At 50.7% G+C, this 26,289-nt stretch overlaps 1 protein-coding gene across 5 annotated transcripts in view; it reads left to right on the top strand.

The window, feature by feature from the left end:
* Positions 1 to 26,289, top strand: part of WDFY3 (WD repeat and FYVE domain containing 3) — a 655,707-nt gene that overhangs the window by 593,107 nt on the left and 36,311 nt on the right. For all 5 annotated transcript variants that reach the window (XM_030190597.1, XM_030190598.1, XM_030190593.1 and 2 more), the window contains 2 exons: positions 22,526 to 22,684; positions 23,756 to 23,935. In XM_030190597.1, the coding sequence (XP_030046457.1) occupies positions 22,526 to 22,684; positions 23,756 to 23,935 (339 nt within the window). The remainder of the gene's footprint in view (positions 1 to 22,525; positions 22,685 to 23,755; positions 23,936 to 26,289) is intronic.

Below are 26,289 nucleotides of genomic sequence, written 5' to 3'. Positions count from 1 at the left end.
CTCAAATCTTTTTCCCCACAGATGCATCTCTCCTCACCCAGCTGATGAAACCTCCTTTTGAGCCACTGAATACCTGCCATCTGAAGTACTTGACCTGGAAGGTCATTTTCTTGGTGGCAGTTACTTCAGCTCGTAGGGTCAGTGAGCTTCAAGCCCTGGTAGCTCATGCTCCATATACCAAATTTCATCACAACAGAGTAGTGCTCCGCACCCACCCAAAGTTCCTGCTGAAGGTGGTGTCGGAGTTCCATCTTAACCAGTCAATTGTCTTGCCAACATTCTTCCCAAGGCCTCATACCCGCCCTGCTGAACGTCAGTTGCACACATTGGACTGCAAGAGAGCATTGGCCTTCTACTTGGAGCGGACACAGACCCACAGACAGTCCACCCAATTGTTTGTTTCTTTCGACCCTAACAGGCTAGGGGTCGCTGTCGGGAAACGCAAAGCTGCGACGTGGTCATCTGTCCACACATTCACATCACATTACTGCCTCCAGCAGGATACCCGACGCGACAGTCGGTTCGGGCAGTCGGTGCTGCAGAATCTGTTTGGGGTGTAAATCCAACTCCACCCTCCAGGACCCGAATTTATTCCGGTCAGGCTGCACTCTCAGTTAGTTGTTCTTCGTAGGTCAATTTTCTGTTGTACCCTCGCCGTTGCGAGGTTCAATTGACCTGGGTTCTTGTTTTGAGTGAGCCTGAGAGCTAGGGATACACCAGTCGTGAGAACAAGCAGCCTGCTTGTCCTCGGAGAAAGTGAATGATACATACCTGTAGCAGCCCCAGACCCCTCTCCCTTCCTTTCTCTCAAAACTTTTTCCCCACAGATCCGCCTCCGCCTCCCACCATCCCCCGCCGCCACCCCTGAGGTCGTCGCCACAGCTCCCCCCCTCCGCCATACCGGGCCCGCGCAGCGCCTCTCACCTCTCTGTGAAGGCACTGCACGGGCAAGAACAGCTGATGCCTACGAGTCTTCGCATCTCTCCTTTCCTCCTGGGCCCGTCCCGATCTGATGTCAGTAGCCTACGTAAGTTACTTACGTCAGACGGGGGCGGGCCCAGGAGGAAAGGAGAGACGCGAAGACTCGGCGAAGAGGCATCAGATGTTCTTGCCCGTGCAGCGCCTTCACACAGAGGTGAGAGGCGCTGCGCGGGCCCAGTAAGGCGGAGGGGGGGGGGAGCGGCGGTGACAACCTCGGGTGGGGGCGGAGGATGGCGGGAGGCGGAGCTGTGGGGAGAAAGAGTTGAGAGAAAGGAAGGGAGGGGGGCCGGGGGATGCTAAAGTTTTGAATTTTGTTTTGTTTTTTAATTCAAGGGGGGAAGCGGGGAGTAGCGGCGACCTCGGGCGGGGGGGGGGGGCAAGGCCGTCCATACAGGACGCTCCTGGCGAGCGCCTTGCCCCCTCCCGATCCTTTTTTTTTTTTCCACTTTTTCACATAGATGCAGGGGGAGCGGGGAGCAGCAGCGACCTCGGGCGTCAATAAAGGATGCCCCTGACGCGCGTTTTCGCCCCCCCCTCGCTTTTGGGGGGGGTTACATTGAAGATTTTAGTCGGACAGCCCTAACGACAGGTACAGACCTGTCGTTAGCTTTCCGGCAGTTTTCCAGCGTTAGGGCAGGTGGAAAACTTTAGTGCATCTCGTTTCAATAGGGTTTCTACACAATTTGATCATCTGCATTCCATTTTTGTTTTCTGCTACCATTGTCAGAAAATGGCCTTTAATGCATGCCACGGTTCAAAAATTCTTCGTTAAAGGGTCATTGAAGTGTAGTGCATCTGGGCCTCAATATTTGTTGAAGGGAGTTCCCAAAAGAGGGTGTCAAGTAGAAAGAAGCTCTCTGCTTTGTAGAAGTAAGATGAGTCTCCTTCACAGAAAGGATAGCCAACAATAATGAATCCAAAAATCACAAAGACTGAAATGGGGCATACTTATGTACCAAAACTGACAAAGGTGACGTCTGCTTATAAAAGGCCCTATGAATTAAGATCAAAAGCTTAAAATGAATACAATAATAAACAGGCAACCAATGATAACATAAATACAAAGGTGTAACATGATCAAACCAGGCAGCTTTAACCATTATCTAAAGAGCAGTATGCTGGAGAGTTTGGCGCTTCTTAAGATTGTCAACAGAAATTCCAGCCAATACTCCGTATGCATGATGAAACAAGGACACAAAAAGGGAGTAAATCAAAACCTGAAATAACTTCTCATCAACAAAGCCTCTCACAGTCCGTTATTTACAAAGTACTATAAAGCCCCGCCAAACTAAAGAATCAACCTGAGCTGCAAAGTTTTTATTTATTTATTGCGTTTGTATCGCACATTTTCCCACCTCTTTGCAGGCTCAATGTGGCTTACAATATATCATGAATAGTGGAATTATATAAGAAAATAGGCATTTAGTATTACAGAAGGATCTTGGGTAACATTATAGTGATAAAACATGATAGTAGTATAACAAGCGGATATTATAAGACAGTTCTGGATGTATGTGGAGGAGTTCACGTTTGTTGGTCTTTGTGGTATACCTTGTTAAAGAGATGGGTCTTCAATAGTTTGCGGAAGTTAGTTAGTTCATAAATTGTTTTTAAGTTGGAAGTCTTTAATCACCCCCAAATATCTGAAAGAATCCACAAGAGGCAATACATTTCCCAACAAATGAATAGACACATCAGGCTGAAACTGTCGACCAGTCACCCAACAAGCAAGGGTCTTACTGATATAACTAAACCACTGGAAGACAACCAACTGACCACTGCTGAAAGGCAGTTCTGCATCTGATTCAAGTCCAAGAGATTTCTATCAACCCTCAACATAAACATAGGAACTAATCCCACACTGCTGTATAACCCTCAGCTACAGACTCAAAAAGATGTTAAATAACATTAGAGAAAGTACTGATCCCTGCAGAACACCACAGGTCACAGATCTAGGAAAGGACATCTCCAAACCATCAGTCACAGAAAACATATGACCTAAAACACTCAAATAAAGCCAACACTACACCAGTAAGGCCTATTTGCCATAGCCAATCCAATAATATTGTATGATGTGCTTTTTAAAAATAATCTAACTCTTACCATCTTGGATTGGCCACTATCAGAGACAGGATGCGGGGCTTGATTGACCTGTGGTCTAATGTAATATTGCATTTCTTGTGGTGTTATGATTGTGTACTGCTAATTTTCTTGGTTGTCTGATTTATTTTTTAAGTGGGATTAATTCTTTTGTGTTGGTGTGGTTTGTCACATAATCATATCATCAGTTGGGTTGGGTGGCAGGATGTTAACCTCGTTCTCCGAGGACAAGCAGGCTGCTTGTTCTCACGACTGGGTGACGTCCGCGGCAGCCCCCACCAACCGCAAGAAGCTTCGCGGGCGGTCCACACGCAGGGCACGCCCACCGCGCATGCGCGGCCTTCTTCCCGCCCGTGCGCGACCGTTCCCGCCAGTCTTGTTTTTTCCACGCTGGAGAGAGTCGTGCGTCGCCGCTCTCTCTTGTCAGCCCCGAAAAACCGTCGCGTTTTCGCGAATTTCTTAAAAAAAAAAAAAAAAAGTGAACGCGCTTGGGTTTCCCTCGTTTTCTAGCGGGGGCGTCGCGTTGCGGCCTTGTGGCTGCGCGGTCGATTTATTTTTCGAGGTGTGATTTACCGCCACCATTGACGACTTTAATTTCGCTGACACGATTTTTCCGTCGATGTCCTCGAAGGTCCCGAGTGGATTTAAGAAGTGTGGTCGGTGCGGCCGGCCTATCTCGCAGACCGACACCCACGCTTGGTGCCTCCAGTGCCTCGGGCCGGAGCACAATATCAAGTCGTGCTCTTTGTGTCTTGGTCTCCGGAAACGGACTCAGGTTGCGAGGCAAGTTCTTCGGGACCGTCTTTTTGGAACTTGCGCCGGCCCCTCGACGTCGACCTCGACGGCATCGGTATCGACGGCCGGTTCTTCGGTGCCGGTATTGATGTCCGCGAAATCGGCACCGATGGCATCGACCCCAGGAGCACAGGTCCCGTCGGGCCGCCGGTCCTCCGGTGAGGGTAGGGGTGAGAGGCCGCGTGGGCAATCGGCCCCGGTCACTCCCTCTGCCCATGGCCCTCGGGACCGAACCCTGTCTGACCCGGTCCCTCGAGACCGAGGGGGATCGACCTCCTCCTCCTCCATTCCACCTGGCGCCGATGACGGGCACCGCAAAAAATCAAAGAAGCACCGTCATCGATCGCCTTCGATGCATCCGGCTCTCGGTGCCGGTGAGGAGTCGACGCAGAAGCGTCAGCGTCGAGAGGAGAGGTCCCCTTCGGTAGTGGAGGTATCGACGCGTCAGGGTCCCAGCACTTCGGTGCAGTCTCCTGGACTCGAGCAGCTTCCGGCACCGACACCTCTACCGGCCCCCCCGTCTTTCCCGACAGCGGGCCTGGACGAGTGCCTCCGAGCCATCCTTCTGGGGATCCTGGAAGGGCTGATGCACCAGGCTGTGCCGGCGCCGGGGGTGCTTGCGCCTTCGGCGCCGTTGACTGTGGCGCCGGCGAGCTCTAGCCCGGTGCCGAGGCCTTCGACCGCCACGTAGGTGGAGTCGACGTCGATGGAGGGAGCTTCGTCCCCGCCGGCGCGGGAGTCCACCGCTCGACGACACCGAGGCCTCGGTGCCTCGACGTCGAGCCGGGCCCGGTTAAGGACTCAGCTACATGAGCTTATGTCCGATACCGAGGAAGAGGCCTCGTGGGGGGAAGAGGAGGACCCCAGATATTTCTCCTCAGAGGAGTCTGCGGGCCTTCCCTCTGACCCCACGCCTTCACCAGAGAGGAAGCTCTCGCCTCCTGAGAGCCTCTCCTTTGCCTCCTTTGTAAGGGACATGTCCATTTGCATTCCCTTCCCCGTGGTCTCTGTGGATGAGCCGAGGGCTGAGATGCTCGAGGTCCTCGACTATCCATCACCACCTAGAGAGTCCTCCACGGTGCCGTTGCACAATGTCCTCAAAGAGACACTGCTTCGGAACTGGATGAGACCATTATCTAATCCCACCATTCCCAAGAAAGCAGAGTCCCAGTACAGAATCCACTCGGACCCAGAGTTAATGCGGCCCCAATTGCCCCATGACTCGGCGGTCGTGGATTCTGCTCTCAAGAGGGCACGGAGTTTGAGGGATACCGCCTCGGCGCCCCCGGGGCGGGAGTCTCGCACTCTGGACTCGTTTGGGAGGAAGGCCTACCAATCCTCCATGCTCGTGACCCGCATCCAATGTTACCAGCTCTACACGAGCATCCACATGCGGAACACTGTGAAGCAACTGGTGGACCTGGTTGATAAGCTCCCGCCGGAGCAGTCCAGGCCTTATCAGGAGGTGGTCAGGCAGCTGAAGGCGTGCAGAAAGTTCCTGTCCAGGGCATCTATGACACCTGTGACGTGGCATCTCGTGCTGCGGCCCAAGGTATAGTGATGCGCAGGCTCTCATGGCTGCGTGCCTCTGACCTGGACAACCGCACCCAGCAGAGACTGGCTGACGTCCCTTGCCGGGGGGATAATATTTTTGGTGAGAAGGTCGAGCAGCTGGTGGACCAACTGCATCAGCGGGAAACCGCTCTCGACAAGCTCTCCCACCGGGCGCCTTCAGCATCCACCTCAGCAGGTGGACGTTTTTCCCGGGCCCGGCAGGCTGCGCCCTATGCTTTTACCAAGCGTAGGTTCACCCAGCCGGCCCGAAGGCCTCGTCAGGCACAGGGACAGCCCCAGCGCGCTCGTTCTCGTCAACAGCGTGCGCCTAAGCAGCCCCCTGCGCCTCCACAGCAAAAGCCGGGGACGGGCTTTTGACTGGATCCACGGGAACATAGCCGCCCTCAAAGTGTCCGTGCCGGACGATCTGCCGGTCGGAGGGAGGTTAAAATTTTTTCACCAAAGGTGGCCTCTCATAACCTCCGACCAGTGGGTTCTCCAAATAGTGCGGTATGGATACGCCCTGAATTTGGCCTCCCTGCCACCAAATTGTCCTCCGGGAGCTCAGTCCTTCAGCTCCCATCACAAGCAGGTACTTGCAGAGGAACTCTCCGCCCTTCTCAGCGCCAATGCGGTCGAGCCCGTACCACCCGGGCAAGAAGGGCAGGGATTCTATTCCAGGTACTTCCTTGTGGAAAAGAAAACAGGGGGGATGCGTCCCATCCTAGACCTGAGAGGCCTGAACAAATTCCTGGCCAAAGAAAAGTTCAGGATGATTTCCTTGGGCACCCTTCTGCCAATGATTCAGAAAAACGATTGGCTATGTTCCCTGGATTTAAAGGACGCTTACACTCACATTCCGATACTGCCAGCTCACAGACAGTATCTCAGATTCCGCCTGGGTGCATGGCACTTTCAATATTGTGTGCTGCCCTTTGGGCTCGCCTCTGCCCCACGGGTGTTTACAAAGTGCCTCGTGGTGGTAGCGGCGCATCTACGCAAGCTGGGAGTGCACATGTTCCCATATCTCGACGATTGGCTGGTCAAGAACACCTCGGAGGCAGGAGCCCTCCGGTCCATGCAGTGCACTATTCAACTCCTGGAGCTGCTGGGGTTTGTGATAAATTACCCAAAGTCCCATCTCCAGCCAGCCCAGTCTCTGGAATTCATAGGAGCACTGCTGAATACCCAGACGGCTCAGGCCTTCCTTCCCGAAGCGAGGGCCAACAACCTACTGTCCCTGGCTTCGCAGACCAGAGCGTCTCAGCAGATCACAGCTCGGCAGATGTTGAGACTTCTGGGTCATATGGCCTCCACAGTTCATGTGACTCCCATGGCTCGTCTTCACATGAGATCTGCTCAATGGACCCTAGCTTCCCAGTGGTTTCAAGCCACCGGGAATCTAGAAGATGTCATCCGCCTCTCCACCAGTTGCCGCACTTCACTGCTCTGGTGGACCATTCGGACCAATTTGACCTTGGGACGTCCATTCCAAATTCCTCAGCCCACGAAAGTGCTGACGACGGATGCATCTCGCCTGGGGTGGGGAGCTCATGTCGATGGGCTTCACACCCAGGGTCTGTGGTCCCTCCAGGAAAAGGATTTGCAGATCAACCTCCTGGAGCTCCGAGCGATCTGGAACGCACTGAAGGCTTTCAGAGATCGGCTGTCCTACCAAATTATTCAAATTCGGACAGACAATCAGGTTGCAATGTATTACACCAACAAGCAGGGGGGCACCGGATCTCGCCCCTTGTGTCAGGAAGCCGTCGGGATGTGGCGTTGGGCTTGCCAGTTCGGCATGCTCCTCCAAGCCACATACCTGGCAGGTGTAAACAACAGTGTGGCCGACAGACTGAGCAGAGTCATGCAACCGCACGAGTGGTCGCTCCATTCCAGAGTGGTACGCAAGATCTTCCGAGAGTGGGGCACCCCCTCGGTGGACCTTTTCGCCTCTCAGACCAACCACAAGCTGCCTCTGTTCTGTTCCAGACTTCAGGCACACGGCAGGCTAGCGTCGGATGCCTTTCTCCTTCATTGGGGGACCGGCCTCCTGTATGCTTATCCTCCCATACCTTTGGTGGGGAAGACCTTACTGAAGCTCAAGCAAGACCACGGCACCATGATTCTGATAGCGCCTTTTTGGCCCCGTCAGATCTGGTTCCCTCTTCTTCTGGAGTTGTCCTCAGAAGAACCGTGGAGATTGGAGTGTTTTCCGACTCTCATTTCGCAGAACGACGGAGCGCTTCTGCACCCCAACCTTCAGTCTCTGGCTCTCACGGCCTGGATGTTGAGGGCGTAGACTTTGCTTCGTTGGGTCTGTCTGAGGGTGTCTCCCGTGTCTTGCTTGCCTCTAGAAAGGATTCCACTAAAAAGAGTTACTTTTTCAAGTGGAGGAGGTTTGTCGTTTGGTGTGAGAGCAGGGCCCTAGAACCTCGTTCTTGCCCTGCACAGAACCTGCTTGAATACCTTCTGCACTTATCAGAGTCTGGCCTCAAGACCAACTCAGTAAGGAATCACCTTAGTGTGATTAGTGCTTACCATTATCGTGTGGAAGGTAAAGCCATCTCTGGAGAGCCTTTAGTCGTTCGATTCATGAGAGGCTTGCTTTTGTCAAAGCCCCCTATCAAGCCTCCTACAGTGTCATGGGATCTCAACGTCGTCCTCACCCAGCTGATGAAACCTCCTTTTGAGCCACTGAATACCTGCCATCTGAAGTACTTGACCTGGAAGGTCATTTTCTTGGTGGCAGTTACTTCAGCTCGTAGGGTCAGTGAGCTTCAAGCCCTGGTAGCTCATGCTCCATATACCAAATTTCATCACAACAGAGTAGTGCTCCGCACCCACCCAAAGTTCCTGCTGAAGGTGGTGTCGGAGTTCCATCTTAACCAGTCAATTGTCTTGCCAACATTCTTCCCAAGGCCTCATACCCGCCCTGCTGAACGTCAGTTGCACACATTGGACTGCAAGAGAGCATTGGCCTTCTACTTGGAGCGGACACAGACCCACAGACAGTCCACCCAATTGTTTGTTTCTTTCGACCCTAACAGGCTAGGGGTCGCTGTCGGGAAACGCAAAGCTGCGACGTGGTCATCTGTCCACACATTCACATCACATTACTGCCTCCAGCAGGATACCCGACGCGACAGTCGGTTCGGGCAGTCGGTGCTGCAGAATCTGTTTGGGGTGTAAATCCAACTCCACCCTCCAGGACCCGAATTTATTCTGGTCAGGCTGCACTCTCAGTTAGTTGTTCTTCGTAGGTCAATTTTCTGTTGTACCCTCGCCGTTGCGAGGTTCAATTGACCTGGGTTCTTGTTTTGAGTGAGCCTGAGAGCTAGGGATACACCAGTCGTGAGAACAAGCAGCCTGCTTGTCCTCGGAGAAAGTGAATGATACATACCTGTAGCAGGTGTTCTCCGAGGACAGCAGGCTGATTGTTCTCACCTACCCTCCCTCCTCCCCTTTGGAGTTGCGTTTTCATCTTTTTTGCTTGTCATTCAACTGGCGGGAACGGTCGCGCACGGGCGGGAAGACGGCCGCGCATGCGTGGTGGGCGTGCCCTGCGTGCGGACCGCCCGCGAAGCTTCTTCCGGTTGGTGGGGGCTGCCGTGGATGTCACCCAGTCGTGAGAACAATCAGCCTGCTGTCCTCGGAAAACACCTGCTACAGGTATGTATCATTCACTGTCCCCTCTGTTCATATTACTCAAGTTCTCAATCTCAATCAATAGGCCAAGAAGGGGAAAGGAACCTCTTTAGCTCATGACATAGAACTGAATCTTAGCCAACTGCACTGCAAAGAGCTTGAGCCACCTCCCAGTCTTCCAGGGCCCACAGTTTGGGACTTTCTGGTTTGGAAAATCGTATGATGGTGCCCAAATCCCCTACGAAGTACTAAAAATAATATTGTGGTGGTTTTACAGCTCAGGCAAATATGTCCCCATTAAACAATTTACCTTTCCATGTGCACAAGGTGAAAAATTAGTTGCATTGCTCAAAGAAAGTAAGAGTGAATGCTACATTTATAAGTCTGGTTGCATGGCCCTTTTATTTATTTTGTGAAATGTACTGCTTGCTTGCATTTAAAACAGCATTGGTTAAAACAATGCAGTCAGTCCAGCTTTAGCACCTTTACTACTAAAGCTAGACTACCTCTGTAAAATCCACTGTGGACCACTAAGAGCAGACTGAATGGTTCCACAGCATAAGGACATATAAAGAGGGGAAGGACATGAGTATGGCTGACACTTCCTGGCAACAAGAAAAACTGAGATGGTTGGCTGTTCATACTGCTTTAAATTTGCATCTTATTTCTCTTTTGTGATAGCATCTTGGCTTTTTGGAGCCTTGAGCAAAGGTAAAAGGCTTTCTAGCTTCCCACTATTCCAGAACTTGTGGGATAGTTGTGTTCAGCAACTACCAGGTGCAGATAGAGAACTGAAAACTGAGCTGAGACATATTTCTCTTAGCATCCAGTCTAGCTCCTCCGTATTTTTATCTCCAACAGGTAGATTCACACACTTTTCAGCCTCTGGTTCTGAGTGCTTTGCTCCTGTCCAGTTGGTCAACTGGTCCCCAGTTGAGTTTTGTGGGTGGCTGGAGTCTGCAGAGTCATATCTGGGGGTCTTCAGATCCCTGTCTCTAGTAAGTGCCCTGTGAATTTACTTCACCTCTCCCAAATTTACTGTGGATCTCTCATTTTCCAGCAAAAGAACCTTAAAAAAATGTTTGTTTGTTTTTTTTAAAAGAGAAGGAAAGACGTTTACTGGAGAGCGCAGGGCAGAGTAACAGTCCTGATTCTTTCTTATCTGGGGTAAAACTTGTAGAGACTTTGAGCTTGGGGAGATCTTCAGAGTGGTAAGTCTGACTAAATTTTGACTCAGAACCGCTTGGAGGGCTACAAGTTCTACTTGATGCAGGGGAGGAATCATGACTTCCCCTAGGAACACGTTGTGCTGTGCTTCTGACAGTCGGGGTGAATGGCGATTTCCACAGAGGCAGTTAAGCAGTGTTCCTACTGTGGGACCCGCTGGCCGGCATCAGAACATTGCAGTGTTTGTGAAAACTGGGAATCCCACGAGATGCATAGGAAACAGTCAGCAGTAGCTCATCTTCAGATTTGGGGGCTCTCTGGCAGGGCAAGTGCACAGTTTGATGCAGGAGAGCATGGCAGTGGGCACCATGTTAATGGGCCAACTGGCAGTGAGGAGCAGCCGCTGTCTGATCACACAGAGAGCACAGTCGCCATTTTACAATCACAGGGCCCAACAGAACATGCAGCTGCATCGGGATCTTTGTTTTCTCCAGAGTTTATATTGTTCTTACACCAGGGACAGGGACAGTCAGAGTTGCTGCAAGGTGCTTCAGTTTCTCGCCCTGCTGCCCCTCCAGCTCCTAAGAGATCTCGTTTAGACCTCCAGAAGTGGGCAGATGAGGCTTTCTTTGCTTCTTCCTCCTTATCTGATGTGACTTCTGTCTAATTAGAGGAGGGAGATCTGTCTCCTGAAGAGAGGGTTGATACGAAAGTACTAAGGTTGGTTGTTTCATAAAGAGGAACTCAGTGCTCCATTTCTGAGGCACTGGCAGTGCTTTCCATTGAGGAACCTTCTGCTTCGGCATCAGGAGTTCCATCTTCGTTGATCATGAAGGGGTTTACAGGGCTTTCTAAGGCCTTCCCGATGCACCCAGACATTCAGGACCTGATTACAGCAGAATGAGTCTCATCTGACGCAGTGTTGAGAGTGGGAAGAGCCATGACTCACTTCTACCTGTTAATTCTGGAGGAGAAAGATAAATTGCAGCTATCCAGGGTGGACTTCCTGGTTACAGCGATAACTAAGAAGATCACTTTGCCAGTGGAAGGAGGCATTGTCGTAAAAGACATACAGGATAGGAAGTTAGAATGCTTGTTGAAACAAGCCTTTGAAGTGGTCTCTTTGGGCCTTCAAGCATTCATTTCAAGAGCATAAGTGACATCAGCAATCGGCTACACAAGACGGTCACCATAATGCCCAGCTGGAAGCGGGGTTAGCATACTTGGTGGATGCTGTTTGACGTTACAGGTTATGGCTCGCAGTATGACTTTGGTTGTCACAGCACGTCGGCAACTCTGATTGCCACATTGGGCAGCGTATGCAGCATCAAAGTCATGTCTAGTTAAACTGCCCTTTCAGCGCAAGTGGCTACTTGGAGAAATCTCAGTAACTTGATGAAAGAACTGGAGGAAACTTAGCCACAGCAGTTGGCATAGGACAAGCTGAAAGCCTCTAGTAGTCCGTCTTCAGGGGGCTCGCGATTTTTGAGACAGCAGATGGTACGGTACAGGCCTGGTCATTAGCAGTATAGTCAGAAATCCCACATTCATGCATGCCCTCTTCTCAGTCAGCTAGAGCACCCAATGCCTCCCGATCTTCGCAATGATGCGAGGCTGGTCCACACTTCTCTTCCAACAGTGGGAGGATGTCTTCCGGAGTTTCAGGAGGAGTGGTTCAGACCAGTGGGTTTTTTTGCTTCCGGGTCAACAAACCTGGCTCTTCTGGGGTGCACACACGCCAAAGTTCAGACTATTGTAGCAGCAGTGTGCTGCACTTCCGGGAGGCAGCCAAGGATCTACTTCCATCCTCTGGGATATTTAAGGGCAGTTCTTTGCCTGCCTCGTTTGTACAGTTCCAGTTCAACCTGGGATCCTGCCGCACTCCCAGCCCTGCCTTGTCTCCGAGTTCCTGCCGAGCTCCCAGCCCTGCCTTGTCTCCGAGTTCCTGCCGAGCTCCCAGCCCTGCCTTGTCTCCGAGTTCCTGCCGAGCTCCCAGCCCTGCCTTGTCTCCGAGTTCCTGCCGAGCTCTAGCCCTGCCTTGTCTCCAGACCTTGCCTTGGACTTTTGTTCTTGCCTTGTTTATTCCTGTGTTGTCTAGTCCTTGTTTCCTTCTGGCCTTGCTTGTCCTTAGTGGCTTGTCTCAGTCTAGTGTATCTTGCTTGTTACCCTGTCCAGTCTCATCTGGATCCAGTTCTTACCTTTCCCTTGTGCCTGTCTGGATCCAGTTTTAACCTAGTTCCTCATCTTGTTTTGTCCTATCTGGGTTCCAGTTCTAGCCCCACTGCCTAGCCCTGTCTTGTGTTGCTCCTTGTTGTGTCCATATCCAGTTCTTGCCCTGCCTTGCTTGGCCTTGTCTGAACCTAGTTCTAATCTTGTTTCCTTGTCTTGCCTTGTTCCTATCTGGGTTCCGTTCTAGCCCCGCCTTGCTTACCTTGCCTGATCTGATTCCTGTCTTGTTTTGTCTAGCTGAGCCAAGCCTTGCCTTGTCCTGTTTGCTCAGTCTTGCCCTGTCTTGTCTTGCCTTGCCTAGTCATGTCTGCCCTTGTTCTAGTCTTGCCTCAGTTCCTGCCTTGTGCCAGCCCAGGGGATTTGTCTGCTGCAGCTCCGGCTTAAGTTCAAGGATTCACCGTCCTGCATCCATAACACAGATACTCCGTCTACTTCATTATCCCAAAGAAGGAATGCACCTTTCGACCAGTCTTGTATCTCGAAGGTCTAAACTGCTGACTCTGAGTGTCCTGCTTTTGCATGGAGACACTAAGAGCAGTCCTAGCCTCGGTTCAAGCGGGAGAATTTCTCACCACCTTTGATCTCAAGGAGGTGTACTTGCATATACCCATATGGCCGCCACATTGGAGGTTTCTACATTTTGCGGTGTTAGGCCGTCACTTCCAGTTCAGGGCTTAAACCTTCAGTCTCGCCACAGCTTCACAACTGGCTCATTCGTGCGTCGTCCTATTTGGACAGCATGGTGGTGATGAATAAAGTTGTCCGTCTTCTGCAGTTGTTGGGTGATCAATTTTGAGAAGAACAGACTAACTCCATCACAGATGCTGGAGTATCTGGGGGTTCTATCCATCATAGCATGAGAGAGGATTTTTCCTCACGGAGCACAGGAGGTCAAAACTGGTTCAACAGATTCGTCTTCTCAGTCAAGGCAGGCCCAGAGTCTGGGACTGCATCCAAGTGCTGGGGTCAATGACAGCAGCAGTGGAAGTCGTGCCATGGGCAAGGGCTCATATGCGGCCATTACAGGAATCTCTTGTCAGCCTCTGGTTTCTGGTGTCACAGAAGTAAGATCTTCATCTTCTTTGGACACTGGTTGCCAGACAGAGTATGCAATAGTGGTTGTTGCCCAGGAATTTGACTTTCAGAACTCCCTTTCTGATAAAACAATGGGAGATGGTGACAACGGATGCTAGCAAGTCAGGTTGGGGCGCTCGTTAGTTCATCTGGCACGTGGCACCTGGATAGAACAGGTGTCTCAGTGATTGATAAATCGCTTGGAGCTCAGGGCAGTATGGAATGCCTTAAGCAACTTTGCTCCCTTTCTGGTGGGGGCCTTAGTCTGAGTTTTCTCCAACAATTTGATGGTGATGGCTTATATCTACAAGCAGGGCAGGACTTGCAGTCCTCCAGTGGTAGTGGAGGTGACCTCCCTCATGAGTTGGGTAGAGAAAAATGTCTGCTTATCAGCAGCTCAGATCGCAGGATCCTTGAATGTGGAGGTGAACTTTCTCAGTAGGCGCTCCTTGAACCCGGGATAATGGGAACTATCCAGTCATGGTTTTTAGCTGATAGTGGATCAATGAGGTTCTCCACTTCTGGACTTGATGGTGACGAAAAGGAATGCCAAAGTGTCCAAGTTCTTCACCCATTGGAAAAGAGCAGGCTGAATGAGGATGTGGAGGCCATGGTACGTGACCTGATTCGATTGATCCTCTCCCATCTTCCACAAGTACACAGTCTACTGAAGCAAGGTCTGGTGCTCATGGAGTATCTGTGCCCCACTGGTCTTTTGGCTTGGCTATTGAAAAAGCTCGGTTGACGAAAGTGTTATTCTGATTTGGTCATTACTGTCTTGCTTCAGGCTCAGAAACGCTCTACATTCATGCCATATACAAGGTTATGGAGGACATTTGAAGATTGGTATTCTGAGCGCGGGCTGTCTCCCTTCTCTGCTCAGATTGCTCACATCCTTGCGTTTCTCCAGTCAAATCTTCAGAAAAGATTGGCGTTGGGTTCTATAAAATTTCAGGCTGCACCTCTGGCCTGTTTCAGGGGCCGACTACAGATTTCGTCTCTCGCAGCTTAACCCGGATATCATTCGATTCTTGTGGGGAGTGGGTCGCTTGCAGCCTCCCTTTTGTACTGTGTGTCCAGAGTAGAACCTTAATTTAGTCCTTCAGGCTCTTCAGAAGCCTCTTTTTGAGCCACTCTGGAAGATCTCCTTGAAAGATCTTATGCTAAAGATAATCTTGGTAGCAGTTGCATCGGCATGTAAGGTTTCGGAGCTTCAGATCTCTCTTGTCAGGATTCCTTTCTTTGCTTTTCAGAGGCGTGGGTCTTCCTGTGCATGGTTCCTTCCTTTCTTCTGAAAGTGGTATCAGCACTTCATCTCAACCAATCTTTGGAGCTTCCGTCCTTTCCCAGAGAGAACAAAGAGGCTCAGTATTCTTCCTTGAAGCTTCTCAAAGTGCATACAGTCCTCATTAGATATCTGGAAGTCACAAGTGAGCTTCACAAATTGGATAGACTGTGCTTTTTGGTAAACAAGGGCTATGGCCTCATGGCTTCCAAGCCCACAATTGCAAGATGGTTGAAGGAGACTTAGCGCATCAGCTTATTACATTAAATTACATGACACTTATATCCCACACATACCTTTAAAGTTCAGTGTTTGCTTATTTGTTTGCGAGGAAGCAGGCTTCTAAGGCCTAGCGGGCTCATTCTTGGAGGTGTACAGCGAAATCCTGGGCGGAGACTACCTTACTGTCTCCGGCAGATATTTGCAGGGCAGCGACATAGTCGATGCTCCATACCTTTGCTAAGCACTAGAGAGTGGACTTTGTGGCACACTCGGAAACCAGTTTTGGGGCTTCAGTCCTCGGGGTGGTAACGCCAGGATCCCACCCACTTTAGGGATTGCTTTTGAACATCCCACAGGTTCTGGAATAGTGAGAAGCTACATAATGGAAGGAGAAATTAGATCTAACCTGATAATTTTCTTTCCTTTAGTCCTTCCAACTATTCCAGTGGCCCACCCAAGGTTTCTGAGATGTTTAGTCGGTGCGAAGTAATGGGTCAAATAACGACCGTCACCTTGCATGGTGCTTCCTGCCTATCTCTTGTTCTCTACAAGTTATCCAGAGATATGAGAGGTCCACACATGTTTGCTCGTCTGGTTAGTGTTAGGTTATCAACTTGTTTAAGGTAGCTGTGTTTATTCTGAGATTCTTCTTACAGCTTGTCTACGTAAATTCTTCTTCCTTTCCAATTCACATTTCCTGGTGTACTGATATGACAGCTTTCATGAATGCCAAAAATAAATAACTGGATATTTAAATATTTGGGATTTTTTTTTTACACGATATACTGTAATCAAATACATATTCCTTAATTACATTCAGTGAACTCTCACTAGCTGTTACCGACAGTTGCCACAAAAGTTAACTTTTTGCTGTACTGGATGCCAAGAAAGATGTGTCAGCTCAGTTTTCAGTTCTCTATCTCCACCTGCTGGTTGATGAACACAACTATGTTCTGGAATAGTGGGAAGGACGAATGTAAAAAAAATTCTCCGAGGACAAGCAGGCTGCTTGTTCTCACTGATGGGTGACGTCCACGGCAGCCCCTCCAATCGGAAACTTCACTAGCAAAGTCCTTTGCTAGCCCTCGCGCGCCCGCGCGCACCGCGCATGCGCGGCCGTCTTCCCGCCCGAAACCGGCTCGAGCCGGCCAGTCTTCTTTTGTCCGCACTCGGTACGGTCGTGTTTTCGCCGTGTCGAGCCCCGGAAAGTCGACCTCGCGCGTCCAATTTGTTTTGAACGTGTTTTTTTCCTTCGGGAAAGCTTTGTCCTAGTCGGGAAGTGCTCCGGAAACCCCCCGCCGGGTTTCGTGTAAATCCTCCCCGTACTTCCAGCTTTTTTGCCCCGGTAAGTTTTCTTTCGTCGTCGGGGTAGGCCTCTTTTCGGCCTCGGTCGAGATTTTTTCTCCCTCTAAATTTGGTGCTTCAAATTTCGCCATTTCGGCTTTTGATTTCGCCGGCGTGATTTTTCCGCCCATGACATCGAAGCCTTCCAGCGGCTTCAAGAAGTGCACCCAGTGCGCCCGGGTTATCTCGCTCACTGATCGACACTCGTCGTGTCTTCAGTGTCTGGGGGCCGAGCACCGCCCTCAGAACTGCAGTCTGTGTTCCCTGCTTCAAAGGCGGACTCAGGTAGCGAGACTAGCCCAGTGGAACGTGTTGTTCTCGGGCTCTTCGTCGGCATCGGCACCGGGATCTTCGAGTGCATCGACGTCGTCAGCGTCCAGACCATCTTCCTCGGCCGCCCCTGCATCGAGTGCATCGAGGCATCGGGCCTCTGCATCGGCGCCGAGACATCGGATAGCTGCATCGACGTCGGTGGTACCAGGACCTCGTCTGCTGATGTCGTCGGACGGTGGTGCATCGGGTGGAGTGCAGGTGAGGGCTGTCCATTCCCCTGCTGGTGGCGGTGAGCCCTCGGGTGGGTCTCCGCCTACCCTGAGGGCTCCTGCGGTACAGCCCCCCCGAGATCGACCTTCTTCAGTCTCGGCCCCGAGGAAGCGACGGATGGATTCGACGTCCTCCTCGTCGGTGCCGGGGAGCTCCGGTGACATGCTTCGGAAGAAATCGAAGAAGCATCGACACCGGTCTCCTCCCCGTGTCGGCACCGAGAGCTCTGGGTCGCCGAGGGATTCGGCACCCAGCAGGCATCGGCACCGAGAGGACCGCTCACCCTCTGTTCAGGAGGTGTCGATGTGCTCCGCTCTGGACAGCCCGGAACAGCCTCCACGCCCGGAACAGGTACTGACGTCGACGCCTGCATCGACCTCTCAGCCTTTCTCTGCAGCCGCTCTAAACGAGAGCCTCCGGGCCGTTCTCCCAGAGATTCTGGGAGAGCTGTTGCGCCCTACCCCTCCGGTACCGGCGGTGCTTGCGCCACCGGTACCGTCGAGCGTGGCGCCGGCTGGCCCGTCGCCCAGGTTGAGGTCCCCGACGTCGGTACCGCGTGCGGTACCGACCGCGGCCACCTCCCAGGAAGGCTCCCCGACTACGTCGGCGGAGGGAGCTTCGCCGATGCGGGCGAGGGAGTCTACCTCTCGACGCCCCCATCGTGGACGGGGTTCCACGGAGTCGAGCAGGGCGAGGTTGCAGACACAGGTCCGTGAACTTGTGTCTGACACCGAGGGTGAGGCCTCGTGGGAGGAAGAGGAAGATCCCAGATATTTCTCTGACGAGGAGTCTGAGGGTCTTCCGTCTGATCCCACTCCCTCTCCTGAGAGACAGCTTTCTCCTCCCGAGAGTCTGTCTTTTGCCTCCTTTGTCCGGGAGATGTCTACGGCCATCCCCTTCCCGGTGGTTGTGGAGGACGAGCCCAGGGCTGAAATGTTTGAGCTCCTGGACTATCCTTCTCCACCTAAGGAAGCGTCCACTGTTCCCTTGCACCATGTCCTGAAGAAGACATTGCTTGCGAACTGGACCAAGCCATTAACTAATCCCCACATTCCCAAGAAGATCGAGTCCCAGTACCGGATCCATGGGGACCCAGAGCTGATGCGCACTCAGTTGCCTCATGACTCTGGAGTTGTGGATTTGGCCCTAAAGAAGGCTAAGAGTTCTAGGGAACATGCTTCGGCGCCCCCGGGCAAGGACGCTAGAACCTTAGACTCCTTTGGGAGGAAGGCCTACCATTCCTCTATGCTCGTGTCCAAGATCCAGTCTTACCAGCTCTACACGAGCATACACATGCGGAATAATGTGCGGCAGTTGGCGGGCTTGGTTGATGCTCTTCCCCCTGAGCAAGCCAAGCCTTTTCAGGAGGTGGTCAGGCAGCTGAAGGCGTGCAGAAAATTCCTGGCCAGAGGAGTTTATGACACTTTTGATGTTGCGTCCAGGGCCGCTGCTCAAGGTGTGGTGATGCGCAGGCTCTCATGGCTGCGTGCCGCCGACCTGGAGAATAGAATCCAGCAGCGGATTACGGACTTGCCTTGCCGTGCGGATAACATTTTTGGCGAAAAAGTCGAGCAGGTGGTAGAGTCTCTCCACCAGCGGGACACCGCATTCGACAAGTTCGCCCGCCGGCAGCCTTCAGCTTCTACCTCTACAGGTAGACGATTTTTCGGGGGAAGGAAGACTGTTCCCTATACTTCTGGCAAGCGTAGGTACAATCCTCCTTCCCGACAGCCTGCGGCCCAGGCTAAGCCCCAGCGCGCTCGCTCTCGTCAGCAGCGTGCGAATCAGCAAGGCCCCGCGGCTCCCCAGCAAAAGCAAGGGGCGAGCTTTTGACTGGCTCCAGCAGAGCATAGCCGACATCCAAGTGTCAGTGCCGGGCGACCTGCCTGTCGGAGGGAGGTTGAAAGCTTTTCACCAAAGGTGGCCTCTTATAACCTCCGATCAGTGGGTTCTCCAAATAGTCCGGCAAGGATACACCCTCAATTTGGCCTCTCAACCTCCAAATTGTCCACCGGGAGCTCAGTCCTACAGCTTCCAGCACAAGCAGGTACTTGCAGAGGAACTCTCCGCCCTTCTCAGCGCCAATGCGGTCGAGCCCGTGCCATCCGGGCAAGAAGGGCTGGGGTTCTATTCCAGGTACTTCCTTGTGGAAAAGAAAACAGGGGGGATGCGTCCCATCCTAGACCTAAGGGCCCTGAACAAATATCTCGTAAAAGAAAAGTTCAGGATGCTTTCCCTGGGCACCCTTCTCCCCATGATTCAGCAAAACGATTGGCTATGCTCTCTGGACTTGAAGGATGCCTACACACACATCCCGATACTGCCAGCTCACAGACAGTATCTGCGATTTCAGCTGGGCGCACGCCACTTCCAGTACTGTGTGCTACCCTTTGGGCTCGCCTCTGCGCCCAGGGTGTTCACAAAGTGCCTAGCTGTGGTAGCAGCGGCGCTTCGCAGGCTGGGGGTGCACGTGTTCCCATATCTCGACGATTGGCTGGTGAAGAACACATCCGAGGCAGGAGCCCTGCAGTCCATGCAGATGACTATTCGCCTCCTGGAGCTACTGGGGTTTGTGATAAATTACCCAAAGTCCCATCTTCTCCCAGTGCAGAAACTCGAATTCATCGGAGCCCTGCTGGATTCTCGGACGGCTCGCGCCTATCTCCCAGAGGCGAGGGCCAACAACTTGTTGTCCCTCGTCTCGCGGGTGCGAGCGTCCCAGCAGATCACAGCTCGGCAGATGTTGAGATTGCTGGGCCACATGGCTTCCACAGTTCATGTGACTCCCATGGCCCGCCTTCACATGAGATCTGCTCAATGGACCCTAGCCTCCCAGTGGTATCAGGCCGCCGGGGGTCTAGAGGACGTGATCCACCTGTCCACGAGTTTTCTCGAATCCCTGTATTGGTGGACGATTTGCTCCAATTTGACTCTGGGACGTCCCTTCCAAATTCCTCAGCCTCAAAAAGTGCTGACCACGGATGCGTCTCTCCTGGGATGGGGAGCTCATGTCGATGGGCTTCACACCCAAGGAAGGTGGTCCCTCCAAGAAAGCGATCTACAGATCAATCTTCTGGAGTTGCGAGCGATCTGGAACGCTCTGAAGGCTTTCAGAGATCGGCTGTCCCACCAAATTATCCAAATTCAGACAGACAATCAGGTTGCCATGTACTATGTCAACAAGCAGGGGGGCACCGGATCTCGCCCCCTGTGTCAGGAAGCCGTCAGCATGTGGCTCTGGGCTCGCCGTCAAGGCATGGTGCTCCAAGCCACATATCTGGCAGGCGTAAACAACAGTCTGGCCGACAGGTTGAGCAGGATTATGCAACCTCACGAGTGGTCGCTCAATTCCCGTGTGGTGCGACAGATCTTCCAGGCGTGGGGCACCCCCCTGGTGGATCTCTTCGCATCTCAAGTGAACCACAAGGTCCCTCAGTTCTGTTCCAGGCTTCAGGCCCACGGCAGACTGGCGTCGGATGCCTTCCTCCTGGATTGGGGGGAAGGTCTGCTGTATGCTTATCCTCCCATTCCTCTGGTGGGGAAGACTTTGTTGAAACTCAAGCAAGACCGAGGCACCATGATTCTGATTGCTCCCTTTTGGCCGCGTCAGATCTGGTTCCCTCTTCTTCTGGAGTTATCCTCCGAAGAACCGTGGAGATTGGAGTGTTTTCCGACCCTCATCACGCAGGACGAAGGGGCTCTGCTGCATCCCAACCTCCAGTCCCTGGCTCTCACGGCCTGGATGTTGAGGGCGTAGACTTTGCCTCTTTGGGTCTGCCAGAGGGTGTCTCCCGCATCTTGCTTGCTTCCAGGAAAGACTCCACTAAGAGAAGTTACTTCTTTCATTGGAGGAGGTTTGCCGTCTGGTGTGACAGCAAGGCCCTAGATCCTCGCTCTTGTCCTACACAGACCCTGCTTGAATACCTTCTCCACTTGTCTGAGTCTGGTCTGAAGACCAACTCCGTAAGGGTTCACCTTAGTGCAATCAGTGCATACCATTACCAAGTGGAAGGTAAGCCGATCTCAGGACAGCCTTTAGTTGTTCGCTTCATGAGAGGTTTGCTTTTGTCAAAGCCCCCTGTCAAGCCTCCTACAGTGTCATGGGATCTCAATGTCGTTCTCACCCAGCTGATGAAACCTCCTTTCGAGCCACTGAATTCCTGCCATCCGAAGTACTTGACCTGGAAGGTCATTTTCTTGGTGGCAGTTACCTCGGCTCGTAGAGTCAGTGAGCTTCAGGCCCTGGTAGCCCAGGCCCCTTACACCAAATTTCATCACAACAGAGTAGTCCTCCGCACTCACCCTAAGTTTCTGCCAAAGGTTGTGTCGGAGTTCCATCTGAACCAGTCAATTGTCTTGCCAACATTCTTTCCCCGTCCTCATTCCTGCCCTGCTGAACGTCAGCTGCACACATTGGACTGCAAGAGAGCATTGGCCTTCTATCTGGAGCGGACACAGCCCCACAGACAGTCCGCCCAATTGTTTGTTTCTTTTGATCCCAACAAGAGGGGAGTGGCTGTAGGGAAACGCACCATATCCAATTGGCTAGCAGATTGCATTTCCTTCACTTACGCCCAGGCTGGGCTGGCTCTTGAGGGTCATGTCACGGCTCATAATGTTAGAGCCATGGCAGCGTCGGTAGCCCACTTGAAGTCAGCCACCATGGAGGAAATTTGCAAAGCTGCGACGTGGTCATCTGTCCACACATTCACATCTCATTACTGCCTGCAGCAGGATACCCGACGTGACAGTCGGTTCGGGCAGTCAGTTCTTCAGAACCTGTTTGGGCTTTAGGATCCAACTCCACCCCCCGAGGGCCCTGTTTGTTCTGTTCCAGGCTACACTCTCAGTTAGTTGGTAAATTTTTTAGGTCAATCTCAGTTATGTCCTCGCCGTTGCGAGGCCCAATTGACCAATGTTGTTGTTTTGAGTGAGCCTGGGGGCTAGGGATACCCCATCAGTGAGAACAAGCAGCCTGCTTGTCCTCGGAGAAAGCGAATGCTACATACCTGTAGAAGGTATTCTCCGAGGACAGCAGGCTGATTGTTCTCACAAACCCGCCCGCCTCCCCTTTGGAGTTGTGTCTTCCCTTGAAGTGTATTGTCTTGCTACATACTGGACTGGCCGGCTCGAGCCGGTTTCGGGCGGGAAGACGGCCGCGCATGCGCGGTGCGCGCGGGCGCGCGAGGGCTAGCAAAGGACTTTGCTAGTGAAGTTTCCGATTGGAGGGGCTGCCGTGGACGTCACCCATCAGTGAGAACAATCAGCCTGCTGTCCTCGGAGAATACCTTCTACAGGTATGTAGCATTCGCTTTATTGGGTAAAACCTAATTTCTCTTTCTACTACTAAAACAGAACACGTATATACATAAATGGGACACCCATGGTGTGGGGGAAATGCCTGAAAACACTGTGATTGAAATCATGAAACCTTGTTTCTTGATGTGTTTTTGATCTGTGTAATGATGTACTGCTTTGAGTGACAATTGTGAGGAGTTGCAGCCCCATCCCCTAATAAGAGAACTGACAGGACACCATGCAGAAGGGGCTTTATAATGACTGCATAGTTCTTGTTCTTTGCAGGCAGTCACTGTATATGAGTGTTTGTCTGAATGGGGACAGATTCTATGTGCCATCTGTCCAAACCCCAAACTGGTGATCACCGCAGGGACCAGCACGGTAGTCTGTGTGTGGGAGATGGGCATATCGAAGGAGAAAGCAAAAAGCCTCATGCTTAAACAGGTAAAACACCAGAAACTGGTAGCATGTCATAGAAAGGGAACTAGCTGCTACTGGACAGTCTCTTTTTACCGTTTGTTACATTAAGTAAATATAAAAACCAGTTGACACTCATGGAAATTCCCTAGGATCTATAAGTCTTCTCCACTTCCCAAACCTGAACCCAGCAGTTCCCTCCTGAGGAGGATTCCCAATCCGCTCTCCAGAATCATGGCCCACCTGGCAGTTTCAGACCTCCCCACCCAAGCAGACTCAAGTAACCTTCTCTTTCTTATTGTCCATGCCAGACCAATCCAGTTGAGTAGGTTGTATTTCCCTATTAGCAGACAGTGACAGAGAAATTAAGCTCAGAGATGACCGTTTTCCTTATAGGGATCTTCTCTGTCTCCAACAAATGGTGCAGAAGCTAGGATGCTCCAGGGAAGGCTATAGGCCATTCCGGTAGAGCATAGCCTGAGATTGGGAGTGGCGGTCCTCTTGGAAATGATCCTCCTTTAATACTTGGTAGCCAGCTCAGTTGGTTTTGCATGGTGGTGTGTTGAATGTAGACTTGGTCAGAGAGTTTGAGTGCTTATACTCCCCACTCATCTGAACAGGTCTGGCAAGACTAAAAGGAAAAAATTTAACAAATGAAGTTCACATGTCACTTTTACTACTACTACTACTTATCATTTCTATAGCGCTACCCCCCTTCTTGTCACTTTTTCCCCTTCTACCTGATTCTTTTGGTCCCTCTGAGCCCTCTAGCTCTTCATTACCCCCAGTTTGTTTACGGAATACTCCATTTTAGCCTTTTTACTTTAAACAGTCCCTCCTTTCTGTCACTGAAACTAAAGTAAATAAGAGGCCAATTTAATCATAATTCATTAAATAGAAAAAATGGTTTTTTCATCATAACGTGCAACGACTAACTGAAATGGGACACGATCAAAACGTCATAAAGATAGAATCGTGGAAATGGTTGGACTTTCATCAGAAAAGAGTAGATAGGTTGGTATTCAGATGGTACCCATGCACACAGAGAAGTCAAATGTACAGATATGTGCACTATTGTATTTGTTTTATTTACTGTAGGCACTGCTTGGCCATACCGATACCATTACATGTCTGGCAGCATCACTGGCCTATCATATCATTGTCAGTGGCTCACGTGACCGAACCTGCATCATCTGGGACCTGAATAGACTTGCTTTTGTAACACAGCTGCGAGGTCACAGAGCTCCAGTTTCAGCTCTCTGCATCAATGAATTAACGGTAAGAACATTATAATGTTCTGCTATTATGTTACACATGAGGGAAGCCTGGATATTTGTGGCTCCTAAAGAAAATACAGTGCTCAAAACATTTGTCAGCCCCCTAAGATGAAGTGTATATTAGTACAATTTATGATTAGACTGTAATCTAAGCCCTGATAAGAAAATGATAACACTATTGAATAAATAACTCAGATAAAAAAGATGGGCCCATGTGGAAGCCATTCTGGCTTTATATTTTCACCGAAGGCTATGGTGACCGTCAATGGAGTCACTTCTGAGCCTTTTCAACATTACAGAGGTACCAGACAAGGCTGTCCCTTGTCTCCCCTACTATTTGCGTTGACCCTGGGTATCTTAATTAGGGAAATGCTGGCTAAATCCGTAAATTACTGGGGTTGCTCTAGGCCATACTGAATTTAAAATCACCTCTTTTGCAGATGATATGCTGGTGCATGTCTCACCCTATGGACTCTCTCCCAATGCTTTTAGAAAGTTTCACTGAATATGGGGCATGTTCTGGCTTTAAACTCAAGATGAATAAATTGGAGGGTCTAGCAACGTCTCCTTGTTTGCAGAATTAGTGGGTGGGTGCCTTTCCTTTGAAATGGGCTACTATGGGCTTTAACTATATTGGCATATATCTACCAGTGAATCCAATATACTTATATTGTACCAATATAGACAACTTACTACAGCATTCTATACAGCAGTTACTTTTATGGAATACTCTTCCTTTGTCCCTGTTGGGCCAGATTAGCCTTTATCGTATGATTTTGTTCCTCTGGTGGCTGTATGTTCTCTGACATATTCCCATATGGGTGACTAAACATGACTTGAGGACAATTGTATCAGGAGCTCATTAAATTTTGTTGGAAGGGGTGGAAACCCAAACTTTAATTAGAATTCTTGATTGGGGGGTGTCTACAGAGTTATAATATAGCCTGCATTTTATGACACCTTCAGGTCTGGGTATGGGGTTCTGAGAAATATACTCCATGGACAATAGAACGTAACTTATTTTTGCCCTTACACCCTCACTACTTATTGCATGCTTTGAGTAGCTCGTTGGCTCCTACACTTAGACATCATATTCTCTTGACATCGCTATGAGGGGTATGGCGTATTTTGCTCTTTTTAAATTTTAGATTTTCCAATTTCTTACCTATTGTAGGGAACTTATATTTTATCCCAGGGCTGGATAATGCGGTTTTGAGAGGTTGTCCTACTATAGGTTTAGTATCTGTTGCCAATTTCATCGAGGCTGATGGTGCTTTCAAATCCTTTCCTACCCTTGAACACTCTCTGACTTGCCGTCTGCTGACTGTTATGCATATTTACAAGTTTCCCACTATATTAAGGCCCTTTTAAGGAGTTCTTGCTCTAAGGGGCTTTTTGGATAAGCGGGACGGTTTCTGTGCTCTATATGGGAACCTGCAAGTATCAATATCAGGCCACTACAAATTATTTGAGAAAGTAGCCCCTCCACGGCACTATGGTCTTATTGTAGCCAAAAGGAATATCGAATTGGGGGTTCGATTAAAAGGGATGGATCTACATGTTACCATAACTTAAATTCCTACCAGGATTCACACTGCCACTTACTGGGAATGCCAATTTCCCATACTTACTAGAGGCTGTTTCTTTCAAAAACAAACATTTTTATGCTGGTTGTGTAACTTCTCCACTCTGTTTGAAGTGTGGTGTTTCTGATAATACTTTGTCTCATGTATTTTGGCATTGCTTATTGGTATGAAGATTCTGGAGCGCATTTTGGGGAAGACCATTGTACTATCGCCGCTGGCGATTGTGTTCGTTAAATTGGAACGCTGTGGTCCGCTTACAAGATGGAGCATTTATTGTTTTATAAAGCTAGTGTTATGTTAAGAAATGCATCCTACAACATTGGACTTTAGACCACTGGCCTACTTTTTGGCAATGGAAAAGTCTTTTTCACAAATTAATGGTGATGGAATCACATGATGCTTGTTTGACAGCCAAACGTAAAAAATGCTTTTGGGCAATTTGGGGCACAAATATTTAATACGTACCTCCCCAATTAGGTAATCTTGTTCTTAATTAACTGAATTTGTGATTTCCATCTGTATGACTATGAGGGGCATAATCGACCAGAAACGCCTATCTCCATGGGCGTTTATCTCCGAGAACGGGTCCGTGAAGGGGCGGAGTGAACCGTATTTTCAAAAAAAATAGACGCCCATGTGTTATTCGCCAAGGTGTGAGCTGGGCGTTTTTGCTTTTCAGCGATAATGGAAAATGAAATCGCCCAGCTCAAAAACGAATAAATCCAAGGCATTTGTTCGTGGGAGGGGCCAGGATTCATAGTGCACTGGT

Source organism: Microcaecilia unicolor, chromosome 2, assembly GCF_901765095.1.
Source record: "Microcaecilia unicolor chromosome 2, aMicUni1.1, whole genome shotgun sequence".
In the NCBI taxonomy this organism is placed as follows: Eukaryota; Metazoa; Chordata; class Amphibia; order Gymnophiona; family Siphonopidae; genus Microcaecilia; species Microcaecilia unicolor.
This window is presented reverse-complemented; position numbering and strand designations above follow the sequence as displayed.